Source organism: Pristiophorus japonicus, chromosome 27 (assembly GCF_044704955.1).
Source record: "Pristiophorus japonicus isolate sPriJap1 chromosome 27, sPriJap1.hap1, whole genome shotgun sequence".
Taxonomy (NCBI): domain Eukaryota; kingdom Metazoa; phylum Chordata; class Chondrichthyes; family Pristiophoridae; genus Pristiophorus; species Pristiophorus japonicus.
The window spans coordinates 2,506,568-2,533,661 of record NC_092003.1 but is presented as its reverse complement, the minus strand read 5'-3'; the positions used below and the strand labels follow the sequence as shown (position 1 = coordinate 2,533,661).

The following is a 27,094-nucleotide window of genomic DNA, read 5'->3' as shown; positions in this document are numbered from 1 at the left end:
AATGGCCGAGCCCTTATCCTGAGACTGTGAGCCCTGGTTCTAGACTCCCCAGCCCCGGGGGGGAAACACCCTCCCTGCATCTACCCTGTCAAGCCCTGTAAGTATTGTGTGTGTTTCAATGGGATCCCCTCTCATTCTTCTAAACTCCAGAGAATACCGGCCCAGTCTGCTCAATCTCTCCTCATAGGACAATCCCCGCCATAAGAACATAAGAAATAGGAGCAGGAGTCGGCCATTCGGCCCCTCGAACCTGCTCCGCCATTTGTTACGATCGTGGCTGATCTGATCAGGGACTCCCCACACGCTCCCCGTAACATTTTATTCCCGTGACGCCCAGAAATCTGTCCATCTCCGGCTGAAATATATTCAATGACCCAGTCTCCACAGCCCTCGAGGGTAGAGAATCAGACTGGTGACAGGATTAGGGAGATGCTGATGAGAGTTAGATGAGCAGGGATGGGAGGAGGCTGGAGAGGAGCAGGGTTACAGTGGGCCGCCTGGCCTGTGTCAATGCTGCAGCGCTGATCTCGGTGTTGCCTGGTCCCAGGGGACGGTGAGAGGCGGCCTACCTTCGAGAAGTAGCCGACGATGTGAAACCCTTTGCAGTCGTACTCGGTCATCACGTAGAAGAGGAATGGATCCGTGTCGTAGTAAAGGGTTTTGTGGTCCAGGAAACACTTTGCCAGGAGACACAGGTTCTGGGAGTAGTTCTGTTCGGAATGAAAGAGGCAGCGATCAGGTCGGACTGACCAGAGACAAGGCATCCCCCCTCGCGCCCCCCCCCCCTTGCTCTCCTGAAGTTACTGACTGCGCTCCGCCTCACCCAGAGGGGCGGTACTGAGGGAGCGCCGCACTGCGCTGTCGGAGGGGCGGTACTGAGGGAGTGCCGCACTGCGCTGTCGGAGGGGCGGTACTGAGGGAGTGCCGCACAGTCGGAGGGGCAGTACTGAGGGAGTGCCGCACTGCGCTGTCGGAGGGGCGGTACTGAGGGAGCGCCGCACTGCGCTGTCGGAGGGGCGGTACTGAGGGAGCGCCGCACTGCGTTGTTGGAGGGGCAGTACTGAGGGAGTGCCGCACTGTCGGAGGGGCAGTACTGAGGGAGCACCGTACTGTCGGAGGGGCAGTACTGAGGGAGCGCCGCACTGTCGGAGGGGCAGTACTGAGGGAGCGCCGTACTGCACTGTCGGAGGGGCAGTACTGAGGGAGTGCCGCACTGTCGGAGGGGCGGTACTGAGGGAGAGCCGTACTGTCGGAGGGGCAGTACTGAGGGAGCGCCGTACTGCACTGTCGGAGGGGCAGTACTGAGGGAGTGCCGCACTGTCGGAGGGGCGGTACTGAGGGAGCGCCGTACTGTCGGAGGGGCAGTACTGAGGGAGCGCAGCACTGTCGGAGGGGCAGTACTGAGGGAGCGCCGCACTGTCGGAGGGGCAGTACTGAGGGAGCGCAGCACTGTCGGAGGGGCAGTACTGAGGGAGCGCCGCACTGTCGGAGGGGCGGTACTGAGGGAGCGCAGCACTGTCGGAGGGGCAATACTGAGGGAGCGCCGCACTGTCGGAGGGGCAGTACTGAGGGAGCACACGGGGGGGTGGGGAGCAGGGGGCTGGTGGAATATCAGACGGGCACAGATATTAAGCAGAAGCTCTTTACCTTGTTTTTCCTGCCATCGATTTCGAAGAAGGAAATGGTTCCTTTCCTGTAGATTTCATTTCCTGGCGGGTGTCGCAAGTTACATTTGGTCTATCGGAGAAAGAGTGAGTGAGTGAGTGACAGCAGCGGACGATAGCTCGGATCGCGTAGAGTTTTAGCAACAATTCCAAGAGTGATCCTGAAACAACTCGCGCCCTCCGCCAGCACAGCCCCGGACTAACCGGTCTCGACATGTCCCTCAGTCCTGCCCCTGCGACATTCTCCTCTCTGCGGTCCCCGGAACCATCGCTGAAATTTACAGCACGGAAGGAGGCCATTCGGCCCATCGTGTCCGCTCCGGCCGACCAAGAGCTACCCAGCCTAATCCCACTTTCCCGCTCTGGGTCCGTAGCCCTGTAGGTTACGGCACTTCAGGTGCACATCCAAGTACTGTTTAAATGTGGTGAGGGTTTCTGCCTCTACCGCCCTTTCAGGCCGTGAGTTCCACCCCAGACCCCCACCACCCTCTGGGTGAAGACATTTCCCCTCAAATCCCCTCTAAACCTCCCCCCAATTACTTTAAATCTATGCCCCTGGTTGTTGACCCCTCTGACAAGGGAAACAGGTCCGTCCTATCCCCTCTATCCAGGCCCCTCATCATTTTATACACCTCAATCAGCTCTCCCCTCAGCCTCCTCTGTTCCAAAGAAAACAACCCCAGCCTATCCAATCTTTCCTCATCGCTAAACTCTCCAGTCCAGGCAACATCCTGGTAAATCTCCTCTGTACCCTCTCCAGTGCAACATCCTGGTAAATCTCCTCTGTACCCTCTCCAGTGCAACATCCTGGTAAATCTCCTCTGTACCCTCTCCAGTGCAACATCCTGATAAATCTCCTCTGTACCCTCTCCAGTGCAACATCCTGGTAAATCTCCTCTGTACCCTCTCCAGTGCAACATCCTGGCAAATCTCCTCTGTACCCTCTCCAGTGCAACATCCTGGTAAATCTCCTCAGTACCCTCTCCAGTGCAACATCCTGGTAAATCTCCTCTGTACCCTCTCCAGTGCAACATCCTGGTAAATCTCCTCTGTACCCTCTCCAGTGCAACATCCTGGTAAATCTCCTCTGTACCCTCCCCACTGCAACATCCTGGTAAATCTCCTCCGTACCCTCTCCAGTGCAACATCCTGGTAAATCTCCTCTGTACCCTCCCTAGTGTAACATCCTGGTAAATCTCCTCTGTACCCTCTCCAGTGTAACATCCTGGTAAATCTCCTCTGTACCCTCTCCAGTACAACATCCTGGTAAATCTCCTCTGTACCCTCTCCAGTGCAACATCCTGGTAAATCTCCTCTGTACTCTCTCCAGTGCAACATCCTGGTAAATTTCCTCTGTACCCTCTCCAGTGCAACACCCTGGTAAATCTCCTCTGTACCCTCTCTAGTGCAACATCCTGGTAAATCTCCTCTGTACCCTCTCCAGTGCAACATCCTGGTAAATCTCCTCTGTACCCTCTCCAGTGCAACATCCTGGTAAATCACCTCTGTACCCTCTCCAGTGCAACATCCTGGTAAATCTCCTCTGTACCCTCTCCAGTGCAACATCCTGGTAAATCTCCTCTGTACCCTCTCCAGTGCAACATCCTGGTCAATCTCCTCTGTACCCTCTCCAGTGCAACATCCTGGTAAATCTCCTCTGTACCCTCTCCAGTGCAACATCCTGGTAAATCTCCTCTGTACCCTCTCCAGTGCAACATCCTGGTAAATCTCCTCTGTACCCTCTCCAGTGCAACATCCTGGTAAATCTCCTCTGTACCCTCTCCAGTGCAACATCCTGGTAAATCTCCTCTGTACCCTCTCCAGTGCAATCACATCCTTCCTGTAATGTGGTGACCAGAACTGCACGCAGTACTCCAGCTGTGGCCTAACCAGTGTTTTATACAGTTCAAGCATAACCCCCCACTCTGGTATTCTATGCCTCGGCTAATAAAGTCAAGTAGGGGTTAAGGATCAGGGGTTAAGGATCGGGGGTTGGGGTTAGGATTAGAGTAATGGGTTAGCATAAGGATGTTCAGGTGTCAGGGTGTCAGGGCCGGGGTGTCAGGGCCGGGGTGTCAGGGCCAGGGTGTCAGGGACGGGGGGGGGGGTCAGGGCCGGGGGGGTCAGGGCCAGGGGGGTCAAGGTCGGGCGGTCAGGGGGTCAGGGTCGGGGGGTCAGGGTCGGGGGGTCAGGGTCGGGGGGTCAGGGTCGGGGGGTCAGGGTCGGGGGGTCAGGGTCGGGGGGTCAGGGTCGGGGGGTCAGGGTCGGGGGGTCAGGGTCGGGGGGTCAGGGTCGGGGGGTCAGGGTCGGGGGGTCAGGGTCGGGGGGTCAGGGTCGGGGGGTCAGGGTCGGGGGGTCAGGGTCGGGGGGTCAGGGTCGGGGGGTCAGGGTCGGGGGGTCAGGGTCGGGGGGTCAGGGTCGGGGGGTCAGGGTCGGGGGGGTCAGGGTCGGGGGGGTCAGGGTCGGGGGGGTCAGGGTCGGGGGGTCAGGGTCGGGGGGGTCAGGGTCGGGGGGTCAGGGTCGGGGGGTCAGGGTCGGGGGGTCAGGGTCGGGGGGTCAGGGTCGGCGGGTCAGGGTCGGCGGGTCAGGGTCGGGGGGTCAGGGTCGGGGGGTCAGGGTCGGGGGGTCAGGGTCGGGGGGTCAGGGTCGGGGGGTCAGGGTCGGGGGGTCAGGGTCGGGGGGTCAGGGTCGGGGGGGTCAGGGTCGGGGGGTCAGGGTCGGGGGGGTCAGGGTCGGGGGTCAGGGTCGGGGGGTCAGGGTCGGGGGTCAGGGTCGGGGGGGTCAGGTTTAGGGTCAGACACTGCACTCACCAGGTGCCTCTGCAGACATTTGAGGCTCTTCAGATACTTGAGGCAGAACTCACAGAGGTACAGGACGGGCAGGGAGGTCAGTTCCTGAGGGTAGGGCGAGAAGTACCAGGGTTTCAGGCGGTGCCGGCCCAGCTCAATGCATTCGATGTTCTTCATTCGGGTCACTATGTCATCGTGGCTCCGGTCTGACACCAGGCTGCCTGTCATCCGCGGGGCCGAGGGGATTCCGTCAGAGCTGTCCTGGGAGTCCTGCGAAGGAGGGGGTGAAGGTCAAAGGTTGGTGATGGGAGAGGTGAGGGGCGCGCTCTGCTTTCGGGCGACGGCCCAGCCCGCGAGGCTTGTTGTCGGCCCGCAGCCAGAGTTACTTTTAATTTTACCGAGACAGTTAAGAGGCGGGAGGCAGTTGAAAGACTTTGTGAGGTCATCGGCCGGCTTCCGATGACCCCGTCGTCACTGTGACATCATAAAAGGGCGGCGGATATGAAAACGGTGGCTCGGTTAGTAAACCTGCGGCGAACTTTACCCAAGAACATCAGAAATAGGAGCAGGAGTCGGCCATTCGGCCCCTCGAGCCTGCTCCGCCATTTAATACGATCATGGCTGATCCGATCATGGACTCAGCTCCACTTCCCTGCCCGCCCCCTTATCGGTTCAGAAACTGTCTATCTCTGTCTTAAATATATTCAATGTCCCAGCCTCCACAGCTCTCTGAGGCAGCGAATTCCACAGATTTACAACCCTCAGAGAGAAGAAATTCCTCCTCATCTCAGTTTTAAATGGGAGGCCCCTTATTCTAAGACCCCCTAGTTCTAGTCTCCCCCATCAGTGGGAACATCCTCTCTGCATCCAACTTGTCGAGCCCCCTCAATCTTATACGTTTCGATAAGATCACCTCTCATTCTTCTGAATTCCAATGAGTAGAGGCCCAACCTCCTCAACCTTTCCTCATAAGTCAACCCCCTCATCCCCAGAATCAACCGAGTGAACCTTCTCTGAACTGCCTCCAAAGCAAGTATATCCTTTCGTAAATACGGAAACCAAAACTGCACGCAGTACTCCAGGTGTGGCCTCACCAATACCCTGTATAACTGGAGCAAGACTTCCCTGCTTTTATACTCCATCCCCTTTGCAAAAAAGACTAAGAAATGCAGAGAAGGTTCACTCGGTTGATTCCGAGGATGAGGGGAGTTGACTTATGAGGAAAGGTTGAGGAGGTTGGGCCTCTACTCATTGGAATTCAGAAGAATGAGAGGTGATCTTATCGAAACGTATCAGATTATGAGGGGGCTCGACAAGGTGGATGCAGAGAGGATGTTTCCACTGATGGGGGAGACTAGAACTCGGGGGCATGGTCTTAGAATAAGGGGCCGCCCATTTAAAACTGAGATGAGGAGGAATTTCTTCTCTCAGAGGGCTGTAAATCTGTGGAATTCTCTGCCCCAGAGAGCTGTGGAGGCTGGGACAGTGAATATATTTAAGACAGAGATAGACAGTTTCTTAAACTATAGGGGAGTCAAGGGTCATATCAAAATAATGCCCGTGGGATCTTTTACGTCCACCTGAGAGGGCAGACAGGGCCTCAGTTTAACGTCTCATCCGAAAGACGGTACTTCCAACAGTGCGGCACTCCCTCAGTACTGCCCCTCCAACAGTGCGGCACTCCCTCAGTACTGCCCCTCCGACAGTGCGGCGCTCCCTCAGTACTGCCCCTCCGACAGTGCGGCACTCCCTCAGTACTGCCCCTCCGACAGTGCGGCACTCCCTCAGTACTGCCCCTCCAACAGTGCGGCACTCCCTCAGTACTGCCCCTCCGACAGTGCGGCGCTCCCTCAGTACTGCCCCTCCGACAGTACGGCGCTCCCTCAGTACCGCCCCTCCGACAGTGCGGCGCTCCCTCAGTACCGCCCCTCCGACAGTGCGGCGCTCCCTCAGTACCGCCCCTCCGACCGTGCGGTGCTCCCTCAGTACCGCCCCTCCGACAGTGCGGCGCTCCCTCAGTACTGCCCCTCCGACAGTGCGGGGCTCCCTCAGTACGGCCCCTCCGACAGTGCAGCGCTCCCTCAGTCCCGCCCCTCCGACAGTGCGGCACTCCCTCAGTACTGCCCCTCCGACAGTGCGGGGCTCCCTCAGTACTGCCCCTCCGACAGTGCGGCGCTCCCTCAGTACTGCCCCTCCGACAGTGCGGCGCTCCCTCAGTACTGCCCCTCCGACAGTGCGGGGCTCCCTCAGTACGGCCCCTCCGACAGTGCAGCGCTCCCTCAGTCCCGCCCCTCCGACAGTGCGGGGCTCCCTCAGTACGGCCCCTCCGACAGTGCAGCGCTCCCTCAGTCCCGCCCCTCCGACAGTGCGGCACTCCCTCAGTACTGCCCCTCCGACAGTGCGGGGCTCCCTCAGTACTGCCCCTCCGACAGTGCGGCGCTCCCTCAGTACTGCCCCTCCGACAGTGCGGCGCTCCCTCAGTACTGCCCCTCCGACAGTGCGGCACTCCCTCAGTACTGCCCCTCCGACAGTGCGGCGCTCCCTCAGTACTGCCCCTCCGACAGTGCGGCACTCCCTCAGTACTGCCCCTCCGACAGTGCGGCACTCCCTCAGTACTGCCCCTCCGACAGTGCGGCACTCCCTCAGTACCGCCCCTCCGACAGTGCGGCACTCCCTCAGTACTGCCCCTCCGACAGTGCGGCGCTCCCTCAGTACCGCCCCTCCGACAGTGCGGCGCTCCCTCAGTACTGCCCCTCCGACAGTGCGGCACTCCCTCAGTACTGCCCCTCCGACAGTGCGGCACTCCCTCAGTACTGCCCCTCCGACAGTGCGGCACTCCCTCAGTACTGCCCCTCCGACAGTGCGGCACTCCCTCAGTACCGCCTCTCCAGTTTCTAACTCACCTCGTCAGTCCCCAGGCAGTTGGCCTTCCTCTTCCTCCCAGCCACGGCTGGCACTGGTCTCCTCGCTGAACCATTTTGCTGGAAGAAAAAACATGTTTATGTTGAATGTTTTTCAGTTTTGCTGTTACAACGACTGAAAGTCACAACTGTGGGTTGAAGAAGATTTGCGTTTTCCGCCTCATTCGCAGATCCCAAAGTGCTTCACATGCAATGAGGCGGTGTGATTGTCTCGGCAATCGTGGCCACTTGACGGGGAGAAATGTGCTGGGGCTGTGGGGAGAGAGCAGGGGGGGAGTGGGACTGATTGGATCGCTCTGTCACAGAGCCGGCACAGCACGGGCTCGAGGGGCCCAATGGGAACCTCCTGTGCTGGGTGAGTCAACGCAAAGAGAATGAACTGTGAAGAAAAGGAAAATATAAAATCTTACACCAGAATGTTGAAGAGTTTCAATTCCATTTTTCACAGAGAGTCAGAGAGAGAGAGAGAGAGTCAGAGAGAGAGTCAGAGAGAGAGAGTCAGAGAGAGAGCGAGAGCGTGAGTGCGAGAGAGCGAGAGCGCGAGAGAGAGCGCGAGAGAGAGCGCGAGAGAGAGCGAGAGAGCGGGAGAGAGAGCGAGAGAGCGGGAGAGAGAGCGAGAGAGCGAGAGAGCGAGAGAGAGAGCGAGAGAGCGGGAGAGCGAGCGGGAGAGCGAGAGGGCGAGAGCGAGAGGGCGAGAGAGAGGGGGCGAGAGAGGGGGCGAGAGAGGGGGCGAGAGAGAGTCAGAGAGAGAGTCAGAGAGAGAGAGTCAGAGAGAGAGCGAGAGCGTGAGTGCGAGAGAGCGAGAGCGCGAGAGAGAGCGAGAGAGCGGAAGAGAGAGCGAGAGAGCGGGAGAGCGAGCGGGAGAGCGAGAGGGGGCGAGAGAGAGGGCGAGAGAGGGGGCGAGAGAGGGGGCGAGAGAGGGGGCGAGAGAGGGGGCGAGAGAGGGGGCGAGAGAGGGGGCGAGAGAGGGGGCGAGAGAGAGAGGGGGCGAGAGAGAGAGGGGGCGAGAGAGGGGGCGAGAGAGGGGGCGAGAGAGGGGGCGAGAGAGGGGGCGAGAGAGGGGGCGAGAGAGGGGGGCGAGAGAGGGGGCGAGAGAGGGGGCGAGAGAGGGGGCGAGAGAGGGGGCGAGAGAGGGGGCGAGAGAGGGGGCGAGAGAGGGGGCGAGAGAGGGGGCGAGAGAGGGGGCGAGAGAGGGGGCGAGAGAGGGGGCGAGAGAGAGGGCGAGAGAGAGGGCGAGAGACAGAGCGAGAGACAGAGCGAGACAGAGCGCGAGACAGAGCGAGAGACAGAGCGAGAGAGAGAGCGAGAGAGAGAGCGAGAGAGAGAGCGAGAGAGAGAGCGAGAGACAGAGCGAGAGACAGAGCGAGAGACAGAGCGAGAGACAGAGCGAGAGACAGAGCGAGAGACAGAGATTATTCCATGGATTGTTTGGGAGAGAGGGATGTTGGATCAGGCTCCTTGCAGGGAGTGCTCAGTTTCACAATTGCCGTCAGTATCAGACCGTCACTGATAAACCCAACGGGGAATTCAGGAGAAACTTCTTTACCCAGAGAGCGGTGAGAATGTGGAACTCGCTGCCACAGGGAGGTGTTGAGGTGAATAGTATCGATGTATTTAAGGGGAGGCTGGATAAACACACGGGGGGGAGAGAGGGATAGAAGGATGGGGTGATGGGGGGAGATGGAGAGGGGTGGGAGGGGGAGTGTGGGGCATAAACCCCGGCACGGAGCGGTGGGGCGTAAACCCCGGCACGGAGCGGTGGGGCGTAAACCCCGGCACGGAGCGGTGGGACATAAACCCCGGCACGGAGCGGTGGGGCATAAACCCCGGCACGGAGCGGTGGGGCCCAGTGGCCTGTTTCTGGGCTGTGTGTGCCTGCTTTGGTCAGCTGTCCTCCCCCGCCCCCCCCCCCCCCCCCCCCCCCCCGCGGTCTGTCACTCACCTGAGCGTAGACGGGGGTCACGATCTCTGGGGTCGGGGCCACGGGTGTTGCCGGAGAGCACTGGGTCGCGAGTGAAACTGCCTCCAACTTCCTCTTCTGCCGGGGGTGGGGGAAATCAGAACATTTCTCACGCAAAGGGGGTTAACAAGCATCGAATCAGACCCCCCCCACCCTCCGCGCGCCCCCCCTCCACCGTGACCCCCAATACCCCCTCCACCGTGCCCCACCCCCAACACCCCCCCCTCAAACCCCTCCACTCAATAGCCCCTCCCCCAACACCCCCCCTCCACACACCCCCATCAACCCCCTCCCCCAAACCCCTCCCCCGTGCCCCACCCCCAACACCCCCCCTCCACACACCATCAACCCCCTCCCCCAAACCCCTCCCCTCAATAGCCCCTCCCCCGTGCCCCACCCCCAACACCCCCCCATCGACCCCCTCCCCTCAATAGCCCCTCCCCTGTGCCCCACCCCAACACCACCCCATCAACCCCCTCCCCCAAACCCCTCCCCTCAATAGCCCCTCCCCCGTGCCCCACCCCCAACAACCCCCATCGACCCCCTCCCCCAAACCCCTCCCCTCAATAGCCTCTCCCCCATGCCCCACCCCCAACACCCCCCCATCAACACCCCCCCATCGACTCCCTCCCCTCAATAGCCCCTCCCCCGTGCCCCACCCCCAAATTGACCCCCTCCCCTAAACCCCTCCCCTCAATAGCCCCTCCCCCAACACCCCCCCCCCCCTCCACACACCCCCATCGACCCCCATCCCCTCAATAGCCCCCCCCCTCCCCCGCCCCGCTTTACCTCACCGGACGGGACGCGTTTCCTCGATACAGGAAGCTCGCCCCCCCCCCCTCCCCGGGAGGCTGGAAGCTGGGATCGAGCCACCTTCCACACTGGGGGGGTGTGCGGGAGGGCGAGGGCGGGGTGGCCTCCCCTTCTCACCCCCGCCCCCCAACCTCTGGCTCTCCCCCAGGATGGGGAGCAGGCCGGCTGCAGGACATGGCTGGATCTGGGAGACCCTGGGAGGGAGGGAGGTCGGCTGGGGGGGAGGGGGGGAGAGAAAGCGTCCTCACTGAGCCCCCGCTAACAGGTCAGCAAGCGGCTGGGACCTGTGCTCATCGGCGTTTAGAAGAATGAGAGACGATCTTATTGAATCGTATCACATACTGAGGGGGCTGGACGGGGTGGATGCAGAGAGGATGTTCCCACTGATGGGGGAGACTAGAACTAGGGGGCATGGTCTTAGAATAAGGGGCCGCCCATTTAAAACTGAGATGAGGAGGAATTCCTTCTCTCAGAGGGTTGTAAATCTGTGGAATTCCCTGCCCCAGAGAGCTGTGGAGGCTGGGACATTGAATATATTTAAGGTGGAGATAGACAGATTTTTGAGCGATAAGGGAGTGAAGGGTTATGGGGAGCGGGCGGGGAAGTGGAGCTGAGTCCATGATCAGATGGACTCATGATCTTATTGAATGGCGGGGCAGGCTCGAGGGGCCGAATGTCCGACTCCTGCTCCTATTTCTTATGTTATGTTATTTTTTTCCCCAGCATCCTTCTCTCCACCCCTGACGCGTGTGTGTGTCTGTGTCTGCCTGCGCACGTGTGTCTGCATGTGTGTGTATGTCTGTGTGCGTGTGTGCGTGTCTGTGTCTGCGTGTGTGTCTGCGTGTGTGTGTGCGTGTGTGTGCCTGTGTGTGTGTGTGTGTGTGCCTGTGTGTGTATGTCTGCGTGTGTCTGCGTGTGTGTGTGTGTCTGCGTGTGTGTGTGTGTCTGTGTGTGTGTCTGTGTGTGCCTGTGTGTGTATGCCTGTGTGTGTGTGTGTGTGTGTGTGTGTGTGTGTGTGTGTGTGCGTGCAATGTCAGGTAGAGGGAGAGATGTGATACCCCGCACTGCCAGATAACCCAGCGACATTTCCTGGGCCACTTGTGTGCTGCCAAGGTACGGGAGGGGAAGGGACCCACGGCCCAACAAGCATGCGAACATGTAAATACACGGGCCTGGTACGCATTCATTGGTCCGTCCGCCAGCAACACAGAGTCGATGGAACAGGGCAGGCCAGGCTGCAGGAGCTCGGGCACGGCGGGGGCGGGGCTAGATAGGGGTTAAACTGCACCACAACTCACTCACGCCACCATCACATCAGTCAGAACAAGTAGAAAGGCAACTCACGGATAACAAATTTTTTGTGACGTTTTCAATGCTGTTGGTCCTGTCTGGAATCTTCACGACAGGGACCCTTTGTAAACTAGCACCGGTGCATAGGTAGGGCAAGCCCTGATCCACAATGCCATGGGGGGGAGAAACAGACACAACAGGTTATCCCGGCAGTGCGACCAAACACAGCCCGACTGTGACTCTCATCCTCGTCTTCAAACACCTTCGTGGCCTCCTCTTCCCCTCCCTATCTCTGTAACCTCCTCCAGCCCCTACACCCCTCCCTATCTCTGCAACCTCCTCCAGCCCTACACCCCTCCCTATCTCTGTAACCTCCTCCAGCCCCTACACCCCTCCCTATCTCTGTAACCTCCTCCAGCCCTACACCCCTCCCTATCTCTGTAACCTCCTCCAGCCCGACACCCCTCCCTATCCCTGTAACCTCCTCCAGCCCCGACACCCCTCCCTATCTCTGTAACCTCCTCCAGCCCCTACACCCCTCCCTATCTCTGTAACCTCCTCCAGCCCCTACACCCCTCCCTATCGCTGTAACCTCCTCCAGCCCCGACACCCCTCCCTATCTCTGTAATCTCCTCCAGCCCCTACACCCCATCCCTATCTCTGTAACCTCCTCCAGCCCCGACACCCTTCCCTATCTCTGTAACCTCCTCCAGCCCCTACACCCCTCCCTATCTTTGTAACCCCCTCCAGCCCCGACACCCCATCCCTATCTCTGTAACCTCCTCCAGCCCCTACACCCCTCCCTATCTCTGTAACCTCCTCCAGCCCCTACACCCCTCCCTATCTTTGTAACCCCCTCCAGCCCCTACACCCCTCCCTATCTCTGTAACCCTCTCCAGCCCCTACGCCGCTCCCTATCTCTGTAACCTCCTCCAGCCCCTACACCCCTCCTTATCTCTGTAACCCCCTCCAGCCCCTACACCCCTCCCTATCTCTGTAACCTCCTCCAGCCCCTACACCCTCCCTATTTCTGAAACCCCCTCCAGCCCCAACACCCCTCCCTATCTCTGTAACCCCCTCCAGCCCCTACACCCCTCCCTATCTCTGTAACCTCCTCCAGCCCCTACACCCTCCCTATTTCTGAAACCCCCTCCAGCCCCAACACCCCTTCCTATCTCTGTAACCTCCTCCAGCCCCTACACCCCTCCTTATCTCTGTAACCCCCTCCAGCCCCTACACCCCTCCCTATCTCTGTAACCTCCTCCAGCCCCTACACCCTCCCTATTTCTGAAACCCCCTCCAGCCCCAACACCCCTTCCTATCTCTGTAATCTCCTACAACCCTCCAAGATCTCTGCGCCCCTCGCCCATCCCCCGATTCCCATCGTTCCACCATCGGTGGCCGTGCCTTCAGCTGCCTGGGCCTCAAGCTCTGGAACTCCCTCCCTAAACCTCTCCGCCTCTCTCTCCTCCTTCAAGACGCTCCTTAAAACCGACCTCTCTGACCCAGCTTTTGGTCACCTGCCCTAGTTTCTCCTTATGTGGCTCGGGGTCAAATTTTTATCGCATAATATAGCTGGGAAGCACCTTGGGACATTTCACTACGTTAAAGGCGCTATATAAATACAGATTGCTGTTGTTATCTCAATCCAGGGCACCGCCTTGCAGCGGTTATTAATGGGTTACGGTAAGAAGCGGGAGGAATAGTCAGTGGTGGCTCCAGTTCCTGATCCTTTCTCAATGTTCCCTGTGGGAAAGTGTGTGAGAGAGTGAGTCAGTGTGTGCCTGAGTGTGTGTGTGTGTGTGTGTATGTGCGTACATGGCTGCCTTGTGTGTGTGTATGTGCGTACATGCCTGCCTGTGTGTGTGTATGTGCGTACATGCCTGCCTGAGTGGAGACAGAACAATCGCTGCACACCACCCCCTCCCCACATCACTGAGCTTCCAGTCTCGCGGAACAAAGGTCGGCCGCTGAGTTGCAGGTCGCCGAAACACCCTGGGCAGCTATAGCCGAGCAAAGGGACAGACACACTCAGTAACACTGGGAACAGGAGGAGGCCATTGCCACAGCTGGAGTACTGCGTGCAGGTCTGGTCACCACATTACAGGACATGATTGCACTGGAGAGGGTACAGAGGAGATTTACCAGGATGTTGCACTGGAGAGGGTACAGAGGAGATTTACCAGGATGTTGCACTGGAGAGGGTACAGAGGAGATTTACCAGGATGTTGCACTGGGGAGGGTACAGAGGAGATTTACCAGGATGTTGCACTGCAGAGGGTACAGAGGAGATTTACCAGGATGTTGCACTGGAGAGGGTACAGAGGACATTTACCAGGATGTTGCACTGGGGAGGGTACAGAGGAGATTTACCAGGATGTTGCACTGGAGAGGGTACAGAGGAGATTGACCAGGATGTTGCACTAGACAGGGTGCAGAGGAGATTTACCAGGGTGTTGCACTAGGGAGGGTACAGAGGAGATTTACCAGGATGTTGCACTGGAGAGGGTACAGAGGAGATTTACCAGGATGTTGCACTAGAGAGGGTACAGAGGAGATTTACCAGGATGTTGCACTGGGGAGGGTACAGAGGAGATTTACCAGGATGTTGCACTGGAGAGGGTACAGAGGAGATTTACCAGAATGTTGCACTGGAGAGGGTACAGAGGAGATTTACCAGGATGTTGCACTAGAGAGGGTACAGAGGAGATTTACCAGGATGTTGCACTAGAGAGGGTACAGAGGAGATTTACCAGGATGTTGCACTAGAGAGGGTACAGAGGAGATTTACCAGGATGTTGCACTGGAGAAGGTACAGAGGAGATTTACCAGGATGTTGCACTGGAGAGGGTACAGAGGAGATTTACCAGGATGTTGCACTGGAGAGGGTACAGAGGAGATTTACCAGGATGTTGCCGGGACTGGGGAATTTTAGCGATGAGGAAAGATTGGATAGGCTGGGGTTGTTTTCTTTGGAACCGAGGAGGCTGAGGGGAGAGCTGATTGAGGTGTATAAAATGATGAGGGGCCTGGATAGAGTGGATAGGACGGACCTGGTTCCCTTGGCAGAGGGGTCAACAACCAGGGGGCATGGATTTAAAGTAATTGGGGGGAGGTTTAGAGGGGATTTGAGGGAAATGTCTTCACCCAGAGGATGGTGGGGGTCTGGGGTGGAACTCACGGCCTGAAAGGGTGGTAGAGGCAGAAACCCTCACCACATTTAAACAGTACTTGGATGTGCACCTGAAGTGCCGTAACCTACAGGGCTACAGACCCAGAGCGGGAAAGTGGGATTAGGCTGGGTAGCTCTTGGTCGGCCGGAGCAGACACGATGGGCCGAATGGCCTCCTTCCGTGCTGTAAATTTCTCTTGATGCTATGATGATTCAGCCCCTCTAGCCTGCTCCACCATTCAATCAGGTCGTGGCTGATCTGTATTTTAATCCCATCTACCCGCCTTGGTTCCGGAACCCTTAATACCCTGACCCAACAAAAATCTATATCCCAGTTTTGACATTTCTAATTGACCCCCGACCTCGACAGTGTTTTGGGGGAGAGAGTTCCCGATTCCCAGGGCCCTTTGTGTGAAGAAGTGCTCCCTGACATCACCCTGAACGGCCGGGCTCTAATGGTAAGGTGTCGCCCCCTTGTTCTGGACTGACCCACCCGAGGGAATAGTCTCTCTCTCGATCTCCCCCATCGAACCCTTTAACCCTCTCAAACCCCTCGATGAGATCGCCCCTTAACCTTCCCCACTCGAGGGGACACAGGCCCAGTCTGTGTGTGCGACCTGCCCTCGGGATTTAATCTGCGGCTAAAGTAACTCGCGAGCAGCAAACCGTTGGTTACACCTTAAACCCAAAGAGCAGTCAGGAAAGACCAAAACAGTGGCAACTTTGCACAACTCCGGGTCTAGAGGTGATCCAAAACTCAGCTGCCCCGTGTCCTAACTCACACCCAGTCCCGCTCACCCATCACCCACTGTGCTCACTGCCCCGTGTCCTAACTCACACCCAGTCCCACTCACCCATCACCCGCTGTGCTCACTGCCCCGTGTCCTAACTCACACCCAGTCCCACTCACCCATCACCCGCTGTGCTCACTGCCCCCGTGTCCTAACTCGCACCCAGTCCCACTCACCCATCACCCCCTGTGCTCACTGCCCCGTGTCCTAACTTGCACCGAGTCCCACTCACCCATCACCCCCTGTGCTCGCACCCAGTCCCACTCACCCATCACCCACTGTGCTCACTGCCCCGTGTCCTAACTCGCACCCAGTCCCACTCACCCATCACCCCCTGTGCTCACTGCCCCGTGTCCTAACTCGCACCCAGTCCCGCTCACCCATCACCCCCTGTGCTCACTGTCCCGTGTCCTAACTCGCACCCAGTCCCGCTCACCCATCACCCCCTGTGCTCACTGCCCCGTGTCCTAACTCGCACCGAGTCCCACTCACCCATCACCCCCTGTGCTCGCTGACCTACATTAGCTCCTGGTTAAGCAACGTCTCAATTTCAAAATTCTCATCCTTATTTACAAATCCCTCCATGGCCCTCGCCCCCTCCCTATCTCTGTAATCTCCTCCAGCCCCTACACCCCTCCCTATCTCTGTAACCTCCTCCAGCCCCTACACCCCTCCCTATCTCTGTAATCTCCTCCAGCCCCTATACCCCTCCCTATCTCTGTAACCTCCTCCAGCCCCTACACCCCTCCCTATCTCTGTAACCTCCTCCAGCCCCTACACCCCTCCCTATCTCTGTAACCTCCTCCAGCCCCCACACCCCTCCCTATCTCTGTAACCCCCTCCAGCCCCTACACCCCTCCCTATCTCTGTAACCTCCTCCAGCCCCTACACCCCTCCCTATCTCTGTAACCTCCTCCAGCCCCCACACCCCTCCCTATCTCTGTAACCTCCTCCAGCCCCCACACCCCTCCCTATCTCTATAATCTCCTCCAGCCCCACAACCCCCTCGAGATGTCTGCGCTCCTCTAATTCTGCCCTCCTGAGCAGCCCTGATTATAATCGCTCCACCATCGGTGGCCGTGCCTTCAGCTGCCTGGGCCCCAAGCTCTGGAACTCCCTCCCTAAAACCTCTCCGCCTCTCTCTCCTCCTTCAAGACGCTCCTTAAGACCGCCCTCTCTGACCCAGCTTTTGGTCGCCTGCGCCAATATTCTCCCTGTGCGGCTCGGGGTCAGAGTGTTAGCGCGCGACGCTCCTGTGAAGCGCCCCGGGGATGTTTCACGACATTAAAGGCGCCATATCAATACGGGTTGTTGTTGATCGATGAGGCGAGGGCGCTGGGCGTGGAACCTCGGCTGTGCTGGTACAGACTGTCGGGGGGGGTGGGGGTCCGGGAGGGGCAAGAGGCCCCTCAGCGAACAGTCAGTGACTGAACAACTGTCCAACACATCCCTGATGGGGGGGGGGTGAATAACACGAGTATCGCTTTAACCGTTATTAATTATATTCACAATATACAAGTTAAAGGCCCCGTGGGAGGTATCATTTACCGGTGTTGGAATGGTTTTGCCGATCCCCACTGTCGAAGAGTGCAATGAAAGATCGAGCGTCTTCTTCTGAGGAGGAAGAGAGATCAGGTTACTCGCCATGCATGGCCCGACAACACACAGGGTCAGGAGGCCGTTCGGCCCCTCGAGCCTATTACATTAGGAACAGGAGGAGGCCATTCAGCCCCTCGAGCCTGTTACACAGGAACAGGAGGAGGCCATTCAGCCCCTCGAGCCTGTTACATTAGGAACAGGAGGAGGCCATTCAGCCCCTCGAGCCTGTTACATTAGGAACAGGAGGAGGCCATTCAGCCCCTCGAGCCTGTTACACAGGAACAGGAGGAGGCCATTCAGCCCCTCGAGCCTGTTACATTAGGGACAGGAGGAGGCCATTCAGCCCCTCGAGCCTGTTATATTAGGAACAGGAGGAGGCCATTCAGCCCCTCGAGCCTGTTACATTAGGAACAGGAGGAGGCCATTCAGCCCCTCGAGCCTGTTACATTAGGGACAGGAGGAGGCCATTCAGCCCCTCGAGCCTGTTACATTCGGGACAGGAGGAGGCCATTCAGCCCCTCGAGCCTGTTACACAGGAACAGGAGGAGGCCATTCAGCCCCTCGAGCCTGTTACATTCGGGACAGGAGGAGGCCATTCAGCCGCTCGAGCCTGTTACATTAGGAACAGGAGGAGGCCATTCAGCCCCTCGAGTCTGTTACATTAGGAACAGGAGGAGGCCATTCAACCCCTCGAGCCTGTTACATTAGGAACAGGAGGAGGCCATTCAGCCCCTCGAGCCTGTTACACAGGAACAGGAGGAGGCCATTCAGCCCTCGAGCCTGTTACATTAGAAACAGTAGGAGGCCATTCAGCCCCTCAAGCCTGTTACATTAGGAACAGGAGGAGGCCCATTCAGCCCCTCGAGCCTGTTACACAGGAACAGGAGGGGGCCATTCAGCCCCTCGAGCCTGTTACATTAGGAACAGGAGGAGGCCGTTTAGCCCCTCGAGCCTGTTACATTAGGAACAGGAGGAGGCCGTTCAGCCCCTCGAGCCTGTTACATTAGGAACAGGAGGAGGCCATTCAGCCCCTCGAGCCTGTTACATTAGGAACAGGAGGAGGCCGTTCAGCCCCTCGAGCCTGTTCTGCCATTCAATCAGATCGCGGCTGATCTGTGACCTAACTCCATCTACCTGCATCTGGCCCATATCCCTCAATACCTTTTGCTTAACAAAAATCGACCGATCTCCGATGTTAAATGAATTGACCCAGCATCAATTGCCGTTTGGGGAAGAGAGTCCCAAACCTCTCCCACCCTGTGTGTGTCGAAGTGTTTCCTAATTTCACTCCTGAAAGGTCTGGCTCTAATTTTTCAACTGTGCCCCGGGCCCGAGACTCCCCAGCCAGCGGAGAGCGTTTCTCTCAATCTCTACTATCTGTTCCTCTTAATAGCCTGAAAACTGCCTTACTGTGTGCTTCAAGGGGTTCCAGGATCTCTCTAAAACTACCCCCCCCCCCCCGCCACCCACCCCCGGCGTCACCCCCTCTCGGCTCAGGGGTCCACACAGCCCAGTGCGCCCCCTCACTGCCCGACTGAAACTTGCTAACCCAACGCACCACTGTGGGGAAGCCCAGAGGTCCCAGCACAGAAATCAGTGAGAGTTCGAGGACCAGTACAAAAACATCATCATTTCAAAAGGTTAATGGAACGTTGGCCTTTATCTCGGGGGCTGGAAGACAATCGGTGGGAGTGATGTTGGTTTGTACAAAGAAATGGCGGACCAGTTTAAACAAATACTTTGGTTCTGTCTTCACGAAGGAAGACACAAATAACCTTCTGAATGTACTAGGGGACCGAGGGTCTAGTGAGAAGGAGGAACTGAAGGATATCCTTATTAGGCGGGAAATTGTGTTAGGGAAATTGATGGGATTGAAGGCCGATAAATCCCCGGGGCCTGATAGTCTACATCCCAGAGTACTGAAGGAAGTGGCCCTAGAAATAGTGGATGCATTGGTGATCATTTTCCAACAGTCTATCGACTCTGGATCAGTTCCTATGGACTGGAGGGTAGCTAATGTAACACCACTTTTTAAGAAAGGAGGGAGAGAGAAAACGGGTAATTGTAGACCGGTTAGCCTGACATCAGTAGTGGGGAAAATGTTGGAATCAATTATTAAGGATGAAATAGCAGCGCATTTGGAAAGCAGTGACAGGATCGGTCCAAGTCAGCATGGATTTATGAAAGGGAAATCATGCTTGACAAATCTTCTGGAATTTTTTGAACATGTAACTAGCAGAGTGGACAAGGGAGAACCAGTGGATGTGGTGTATTTGGACTTTCAAAAGGCTTTTGACAAGGTCCCACACAAGAGATTGGTGTGCAAAATTAAAGCACATGGTATTGGGGGTAATGTACTGACGTGGATAGAGAACTGGTTGGCAGACAGGAAGCAGAGAGTCGGGATAAACGGGTCCTTTTCAGAATGGCAGGCAGTGACTAGTGGGGTGCCGCAGGGCTCAGTGCTGGGACCCCAGCTATTTACAATATACATTAATGATTTAGACAAAGGAATTGAGTGTAATATCTCCAAGTTTGCATGTGACACTAAGCTGGGTGGCGGTGTGAGCTGTGAGGAGGATGCTATGAGGCTGCAGGGTGACTTGGACAGGTTAGGTGAGTGGGCAAATGCATGGCAGATGCAGTATAATGTGGATAAATGTGAGGTTATCCGCTTTGGGGGCAAAAACACGAAGGCAGAATATTATCTGAATGGCGGCAGATTAGGAAAAGGGGAGGTGCAACGAGACCTGGGTGTCATGGTTCATCAGTCACTGAAAGTTGGCATGCAGGTACAGCAGGCGGTGAAGAAGGCAAATGGCATGTTGGCCTTCATAGCGAGGGGATTTGAGTATAGGAGCAGGGAGGTCTTACTGCAGTTGTACAGGGCCTTGGTGAGGCCACACCTGGAATATTGTGTTCAGTTTTGGTCTCCTAATCTGAGGAAGGACATTCTTGCTATTGAGGGAGTGCAGCGAAGGTTCACCAGACTGATTCCTGGGATGGCAGGACTGACATATGAGGAGAGACTGGATCAACTGGGCCTGTATTCACTGGAGTTTAGAAGAATGAATGAGAGGGGATCTCATAGAAACATAAAATTCTGATGGGTTTAGACAGGTTAGATGCGGGAAGAATGTTCCCGATATTGGGGAAGTCCAGAACCAGGGGTCACAGTCTAAGGATAAGGGGTAAGCCATTTAGGACTGAGATGAGGAGAAACTTCTTCACTCAGAGAGTGTTAACCTGTGGAATTCTCTACCACAGAAAGTTGTTGAGGCCAATTCATTGGATATATTCAAGAGGGAGTTAGATGTGGCCCTTACGGCTAAAGGGATCAAGGGGTATGGAGAGAAAGCAGGAAAGGGGTACTGAGGGAATGATCAGCCATGATCTTATTGAATGGCGGTGCAGGCTCGAAGGGCCCAATGGCCTACTCCTGCACCTATTTTCTATATTTCTACGTTTTAATGACTTGGCCTCCACAGCCTTCTGTGGTAGAGAATTCCACAGGTTCACCAGCCTCCGAGTGAAAACATTTCTCCTCATCTCGCTCCTAAATTTCCGACCCCGTATCCTGAGACTGTGTGACCCCTTGTTCTAGACTTCCCAGCCTCGGGGAAACATCCTCCCCGCATCCAGTCTGTCCAACCCCGTCAGAATTTTATACCTTTCAATGGGATCCCCTCTCATTCTTCTAAACTCCAGAGAATATCGGCCCAGTCTGCTCAATCTCTCCTCATAGGACAATCCCCCCCATCCCAGGAATCAGTCTGGTGAACCTTCGCTGCACTCCCTCTATGGCCAGTATATCCTTCCTTAGGTCAGGAGACCGACACTGTGCACAATACTCCAGGTGTGGTCTTACCGAGGTCCCTTTTTTTCCTCTACACTCTCTCGCTAACGGCTACGCACGGGGTGGGGGTCCCCCGATGAAACACAACACAAGGGTCTTTACCAATTCCCTCTCGGGGGAGCTCGGCCTCGACCCCGGGAGCCCATTTTTGGTGGGAGTCTTGGCCTCCTTTTTCGGGAACTGGATTTTCTTCAAGTCCAATCTCTCAGGCGTCACCCACTCGTCCAGCCGCTTGTTGACTGCAAAGAGAACAGGATCAGACTTGACGTGTTCGCAAAGCAATGATTTCAACCCCCTCCCCCTCTCCCCCTCCGGCCGCCCCTCCCAATCTGCACCTCTCCACCCCCGCCCACCATCGCCGCAAGCTGTGCGGGTACAAAGGGGGCCAGCCTTGGCGCGGTGAGTATCGCCCTCTCTGGCCCTCCGGGGGGGTCAGGAGGTCGCGGGTTCAAGCCCCCCCCCCTCCTCCCCCCGCACACAATCCAGGCTGGGGGGGGGGGGTTGCTGGTTATGTTACCGGCCGAGTTCAAAGCCCACCCCAGGCGGTTTGCAAGTTTCACCTCAAATACAAGTCGACAAATAAAATAGCTGGGGGCGAGTGACAGTGACGATGACGCTGTCGGATGTCCACTTGGGATGACGCACTGAGAACGTGAGAATCAGGAGCAGGAGTCGGCCATTCGGCCCCTCGAGCCTGCTCCGCCATCCAATCAGATCGCGGCTGACCTTCAACCTCAACTCCACTTTCCCGCCCGATCCCTCGATTCCCTTAATATCCAAAAATCTCCCGACCTCGGCCTCGAAGACTGAGCCTCCCACGGCCCTCTGGGGCAGAGAATTCCACAGATTCACCCCCCCTCTGAGTGAAGAAATCCCTCCTCATCTCCGTCCTAAATGGCCGAGCCCTTATCCTGAGACTGTGAGCCCTGGTTCTAGACTCCCCAGCCCGGGGGGGAAACACCCTCCCTGCATCTACCCTGTCAAGCCCTGTAAGTATTGTGTGTGTTTCAATGGGATCCCCTCTCATTCTTCTAAACTCCAGAGAATATTGGCCCAGTCTGCTCAATCTCTCCTCATAGGACAATCTCCCCCATCCCAGGAATCAGTCTGGTGAACCTTCGCTGCACTCCCTCTGTGGCCAGTATATCTTTCCTTAGGTAAGGAGACATGATTCTCTGTATCCCACCAGTACTGTACCCCAGTGTTATACAGTGACAGACCTGTACCCACCAGTACTGTACCCCAGTGTTATACAGTGACAGACCTGTACCCACCAGTACTGTACCCCAGTGTTATACAGTGACAGACCTGTACCCACCAGTACTGTACCCCAGTGTTATACAGTGACAGACCTGTAACCACCAGTACTGTACCCCAGTGTTATACAGTGACAGACCTGTACCCACCAGTACTGTACCCCAGTGTTATACAGTGACAGACCTGTACCCACCAGTACTGTACCCCAGTGTTATACAGTGACAGACCTGTACCCACCAGTACTGTACCCCAGTGTTATATAGTGACAGACCTGTACCCACCAGTACTGTACCCCAGTGTTATACAGTGACAGACCTGTACCCACCAGTACTGTACCCCAGTGTTATACAGTGACAGACATGTACCCCCCAGTACTGTACCCATGTTATACAGTGACAGACCTGTACCAACCAGTACTGTACCCCAGTGTTATACAGTGACAGACCTGTACCCACCAGTACTGTACCCCAGTGTTATACAGTGACAGACCTGTACCCACCAGTACTGTACCCCAGTGTTATACAGTGACAGACCTGTACCCACCAGTACTGTACCCAAGTGTTATACAGTGACAGACCTGTACCCACCAGTACTGTATCCCAGTGTTATACAGTGACAGACCTGTACCCACCAGTACTGTACCCCAGTGTTATACAGTGACAGACCTGTACCCACCAGTACTGTACCCCAGTGTTATACAGTGACAGACCTGTACCCACCAGTACTGTACCAGTGTTATACAGTGACAGACCTGTACCCACCAGTACTGTACCCCAGTGTTGTACAGTGACAGACCTGTACCCACCAGTACTGTACCCCAGTGTTATACAGTGACAGACCTGTACCCACCAGTACTGTACCCCAGTGTTATACAGTGACAGACCTGTACCCACCAGTACTGTACCCCAGTGTTATACAGTGACAGACCTGTACCCACCAGTACTGTACCCCAGTGTTATACAGTGACAGACCTGTACCCACCAGTACTGTACCCCAGTGTTATACAGTGACACACCTGTACCCACCAGTACTGTACCCCAGTGTTATACAGTGATAGACCTGTACCCACCAGTACTGTACCCCAGTGTTATACAGTGATAGACCTGTACCCACCAGTACTGTACCCCAGTGTTATACAGTGACAGACCTGTACCCACCAGTACTGTACCCCAGTGTTATACAGTGACAGACCTGTACCCACCAGTACTGTCCCCCAGTGTTATACAGTGACAGACCTGTACCCACCAGTACTGTACCCCAGTGTTATACAGTGACACACCTGTACCCACCAGTACTGTACCCCAGTCTGATAGTGACAGACCTGTACCCACCAGTACTGTACCCCAGTGTTATACAGTGACAGACCTGTACCCACCAGTACTGTACCAGTGTTATACAGTGACAGACCTGTACCCACCAGTACTGTACCCCAGTGTTATACAGTGACAGACCTGTACCCACCAGTACTGTACCCCAGTGTTATACAGTGACAGACCTGTACCCACCAGTACTGTACCCCAGTGTTATACAGTGACAGACCTGTACCCACCAGTACTGTACCCCAGTGTTATACAGTAACAGACCTGTACACACCAGTACTGTACCCGTGTTATACAGTGACAGACCTGTACCCACCAGTACTGTACCCCAGTGTTATACAGTGACAGACCTGTACCCACCAGTACTGTACCCCAGTGTTATACAGTGACAGACCTGTACCCACCAGTACTGTACCCCAGTGTTATATAGTGACAGACCTGTACCCACCAGTACTATACCCCAGTGTTATACAGTGACAGACCTGTACCCACCAGTACTGTACCCCAGTGTTATACAGTGACAGACATGTACCCACCAGTACTGTACCCATGTTATACAGTGACAGACCTGTACCCACCAGTACTGTACCCCAGTGTTATACAGTGACAGACCTGTACCCACCAGTACTGTACCCATGTTATACAGTGACAGACCTGTACCCACCAGTACTGTACCCCAGTGTTATACAGTGACAGACCTGTACCCACCAGTACTGTACCCCAGTGTTATACAGTGACAGACCTGTACCCACCAGTACTGTACCCCAGTGTTATACAGTGACAGACCTGTACCCACCAGTACTGTATCCCAGTGTTATACAGTGACAGACCTGTACCCACCAGTACTGTACCCCAGTGTTATACAGTGACGGACCTGTACCCACCAGTACTGTACCCCAGTGTTATACAGTGACAGACCTGTACCCACCAGTACTGTACCCCAGTGTTATACAGTGATAGACCTGTACCCACCAGTACTGTACTCCAGTGTTATACAGTGACAGACCTGTACCCACCAGTACTGTACCCCAGTGTTATAGTGACAGACCTGTACCCACCAGTACTGTACCCCAGTGTTATACAGTGACAGACCTGTACCCATCAGTACTGTACCCCAGTGTTATACAGTGACACACCTGTACCCACCAGTACTGTACCAGTGTTATACAGTGATAGACCTGTACCCACCAGTACTGTACCCCAGTGTTATACAGTGACAGACCTGTACCCACCAGTACTGTACCCCAGTGTTATACAGTGACAGACCTGTACCCACCAGTACTGTACCCCAGTGTTATACAGTGACAGACCTGTACCCACCAGTACTGTACCCCAGTGTTATACAGTGACAGACCTGTACCCACCAGTACTGTCCCCCAGTGTTATACAGTGACAGACCTGTACCCACCAGTACTGTACCCCAGTGTTATAGTGACAGACCTGTACACACCAGTACTGTACCCCAGTGTTATACGGTGACACACCTGTACCCACCAGTACTGTACCCCAGTGTTATAGTGACAGACCTGTACCCACCTGTACTGTACCCCAGTGTTATACAGTGACAGACCTGTACCCACCAGTACTGTACCCCAGTGTTATACAGTGACAGACCTGTACCCCCCAGTACTGTACCCCAGTGTTATACAGTGACAGACCTGTACCCACCAGTACTGTACCAGTGTTATACAGTGACAGACCTGTACCCACTTTAGTACACCCCTTATTTACAATGCAGCAAATCTTTGGCAAGACGATAGTCACAAATGGATGGAGGAAGGAGAGAGTTAATGAGAAATACTTACAGTCGATGTAATGGACGTAGAATACCTTCCTTCCACTGATGTCTTTAACGCTCAGGATCTCAGCAAGCGCTGGATTGAAAAGGAGCAAATAAGACGCGAGTTATAATCTCTTCAACCACCCCTTCCCCTCCGGCCCAGCCTCCCATATTCCAACACCCAGACCTCCCCACGCCCATCGACTATGATCGAGCAATGCCTCTTTACTCTGATATCCAGGGGACCCTCCCCATCGCCGTGTTTGCTCTGCCCGACCGCTTACTGTCCTGCCCCAAAGCTGCTGGCTCCTCCCGGGGCAAGGGTGCCACGAGGCAGGCTGCCATGCTCAGAACAGGAGGAGGCCGCTCAGCCCCTCCAGTCCATCCCGCAATTAAAATCCACAGCCTTCCCGTTACAGGTACTGACGGAGCTGCTGGGTATGTAGGGCCCTTGGAGTTTTTGATTTCAAGCATTCGCACATGTCCAGTCTGTTTCATATTAGTTACATCGCTCAATGTTTGTACAATAACGTGTATTCGTATAGCGCCTTTAACTTAGTGAAACATCCCAAGGCGCTTTACAGGAGTGATTATGCGACAGAAATTTGACACCGAGCCGCCTAAGAATGCATTAGCGCAGGTAACCAAAACCTTCGTCAAAGAGGTCGGAGGGGCAGTACTGAGGGAGCGCCGCACTGTCGGAGGGACAGTACTGAGGGAGCGCCGCACTGTCGGAGGGGCAGTACTGAGGGAGCGCCGCACTGTCGGAGGGGCAGTACTGAGGGAGCGCCGCACTGTCGGAGGGGCAGTACTGAGGGAGCGCCGCACTGTCGGAGGGGCAGTACTGAGGGAGTGCCGCACTGTGGGAGGGGCAGTACTGACACTGTCGGAGGAGCAGTACTGAGGGAGTGCCGCACTGTCGGAGGGGCAGTACTGAGGGAGTGCCGCACTGTGGGAGGGGCAGTACTGAGGGAGCGCCGCACTGTCAGAGGGGCGGATAAGATATTAATCCGAGTGCCCTGGAGGTGGTGAAAGGCGCTATATAAATTCACGTTCTCCGGTTACCCATCCATTTAATGTGCCACAGTGAGTTTCCAAACCCCCAATGATAAAAAAAATAGGGGAGGAAAAACAGCGCCCCTGGAGGCGGGGAGGAGTCATTTCAACCGATTGACAGCGCCACAGGCGGCGTGGAGGAAGTACTGCAAGTGACCGACAGCGCCACAGGCGGCGGGGAGGAAGTACTGCAAGTGACCGACAGCGCCACAGGCGGCGGGGAGGAAGTACTGCAAGTGACCGACAGCGCCACATGGCGGCGGGGAGGAGGTACTGCAAGTGACCGACAGCGCCACAGGCGGCGGGGAGGAAGTACTGCAAGTGACCGACAGCGCCACAGGCGGCGGGGAGGAAGTACTGCAGCCGCTCCTTTCTCCTCCATCGCCGCCGCCGCCACCCCACCAGCCTCCGGCCGCCATTTTTTTCCCTGCAGACTCACGCCACTCGTCCTCGTTCTCCTGGTTCCTGCGCAGCACGGGCAGGCGGCAGCCCTCGATCACCTCCATCCGGGGGCCGCCGAGAGAGACGCTGCGAGGAGGGGGGGGGGGCGGCGGGGTGCGGGTCGGGCTCGGGGTTCGGTCGCCGGGGCGGGCGGGGCGCGGGGGGGTGAAGGAAGGGCCGCCCGGGTGTGGAGCCGCCAAAAGCGCCGCCCGTCCGCTCAGCCGCTCGCCGCCATCTTGGGTGTGGCACGAAGGGCAACCGCGGGCGGGGGGGGGAGGGGGGAGAGAGATGCAGGGAAGATGGCCGCCGCCGCCGCCATCTTGGGTGTGGCACGAAGGGCAACCGCGGGCGGGGGGGGGGGAGGGGGGAGAGAGATGCAGGGAAGA

At 56.5% G+C, this 27,094-nt stretch overlaps 1 protein-coding gene across 5 annotated transcripts in view; it reads right to left on the bottom strand.

Annotated features, from left to right (window-relative positions):
* Positions 1 to 26,852, bottom strand: part of LOC139239412 (histone acetyltransferase KAT5) — a 36,724-nt gene extending 9,872 nt beyond the window's left edge. Inside the window, exons 1-10 of one of the 5 annotated variants that reach the window (XM_070868111.1) lie at positions 26,707 to 26,852; positions 25,237 to 25,305; positions 20,958 to 21,094; positions 16,949 to 17,014; positions 11,492 to 11,596; positions 9,317 to 9,412; positions 7,357 to 7,434; positions 4,475 to 4,723; positions 1,648 to 1,737; positions 570 to 710 (exon numbers count right to left, since the gene is read on the bottom strand). In XM_070868111.1, coding sequence (XP_070724212.1) covers positions 570 to 710; positions 1,648 to 1,737; positions 4,475 to 4,723; positions 7,357 to 7,434; positions 9,317 to 9,412; positions 11,492 to 11,596; positions 16,949 to 17,014; positions 20,958 to 21,094; positions 25,237 to 25,305; positions 26,707 to 26,773 — 1,098 coding nt within the window. In that variant the 5' untranslated portion in view covers positions 26,774 to 26,852. The remainder of the gene's footprint in view (positions 1 to 569; positions 711 to 1,647; positions 1,738 to 4,474; positions 4,724 to 7,356; positions 7,435 to 9,316; positions 9,413 to 11,491; positions 11,597 to 16,948; positions 17,015 to 20,957; positions 21,095 to 25,236; positions 25,306 to 26,706) is intronic. The other 4 variants (XM_070868112.1, XM_070868115.1, XM_070868113.1 and 1 more) reach the window with 4 other exon arrangements.
* Positions 26,853 to 27,094: the final 242 nt, after the last annotated feature.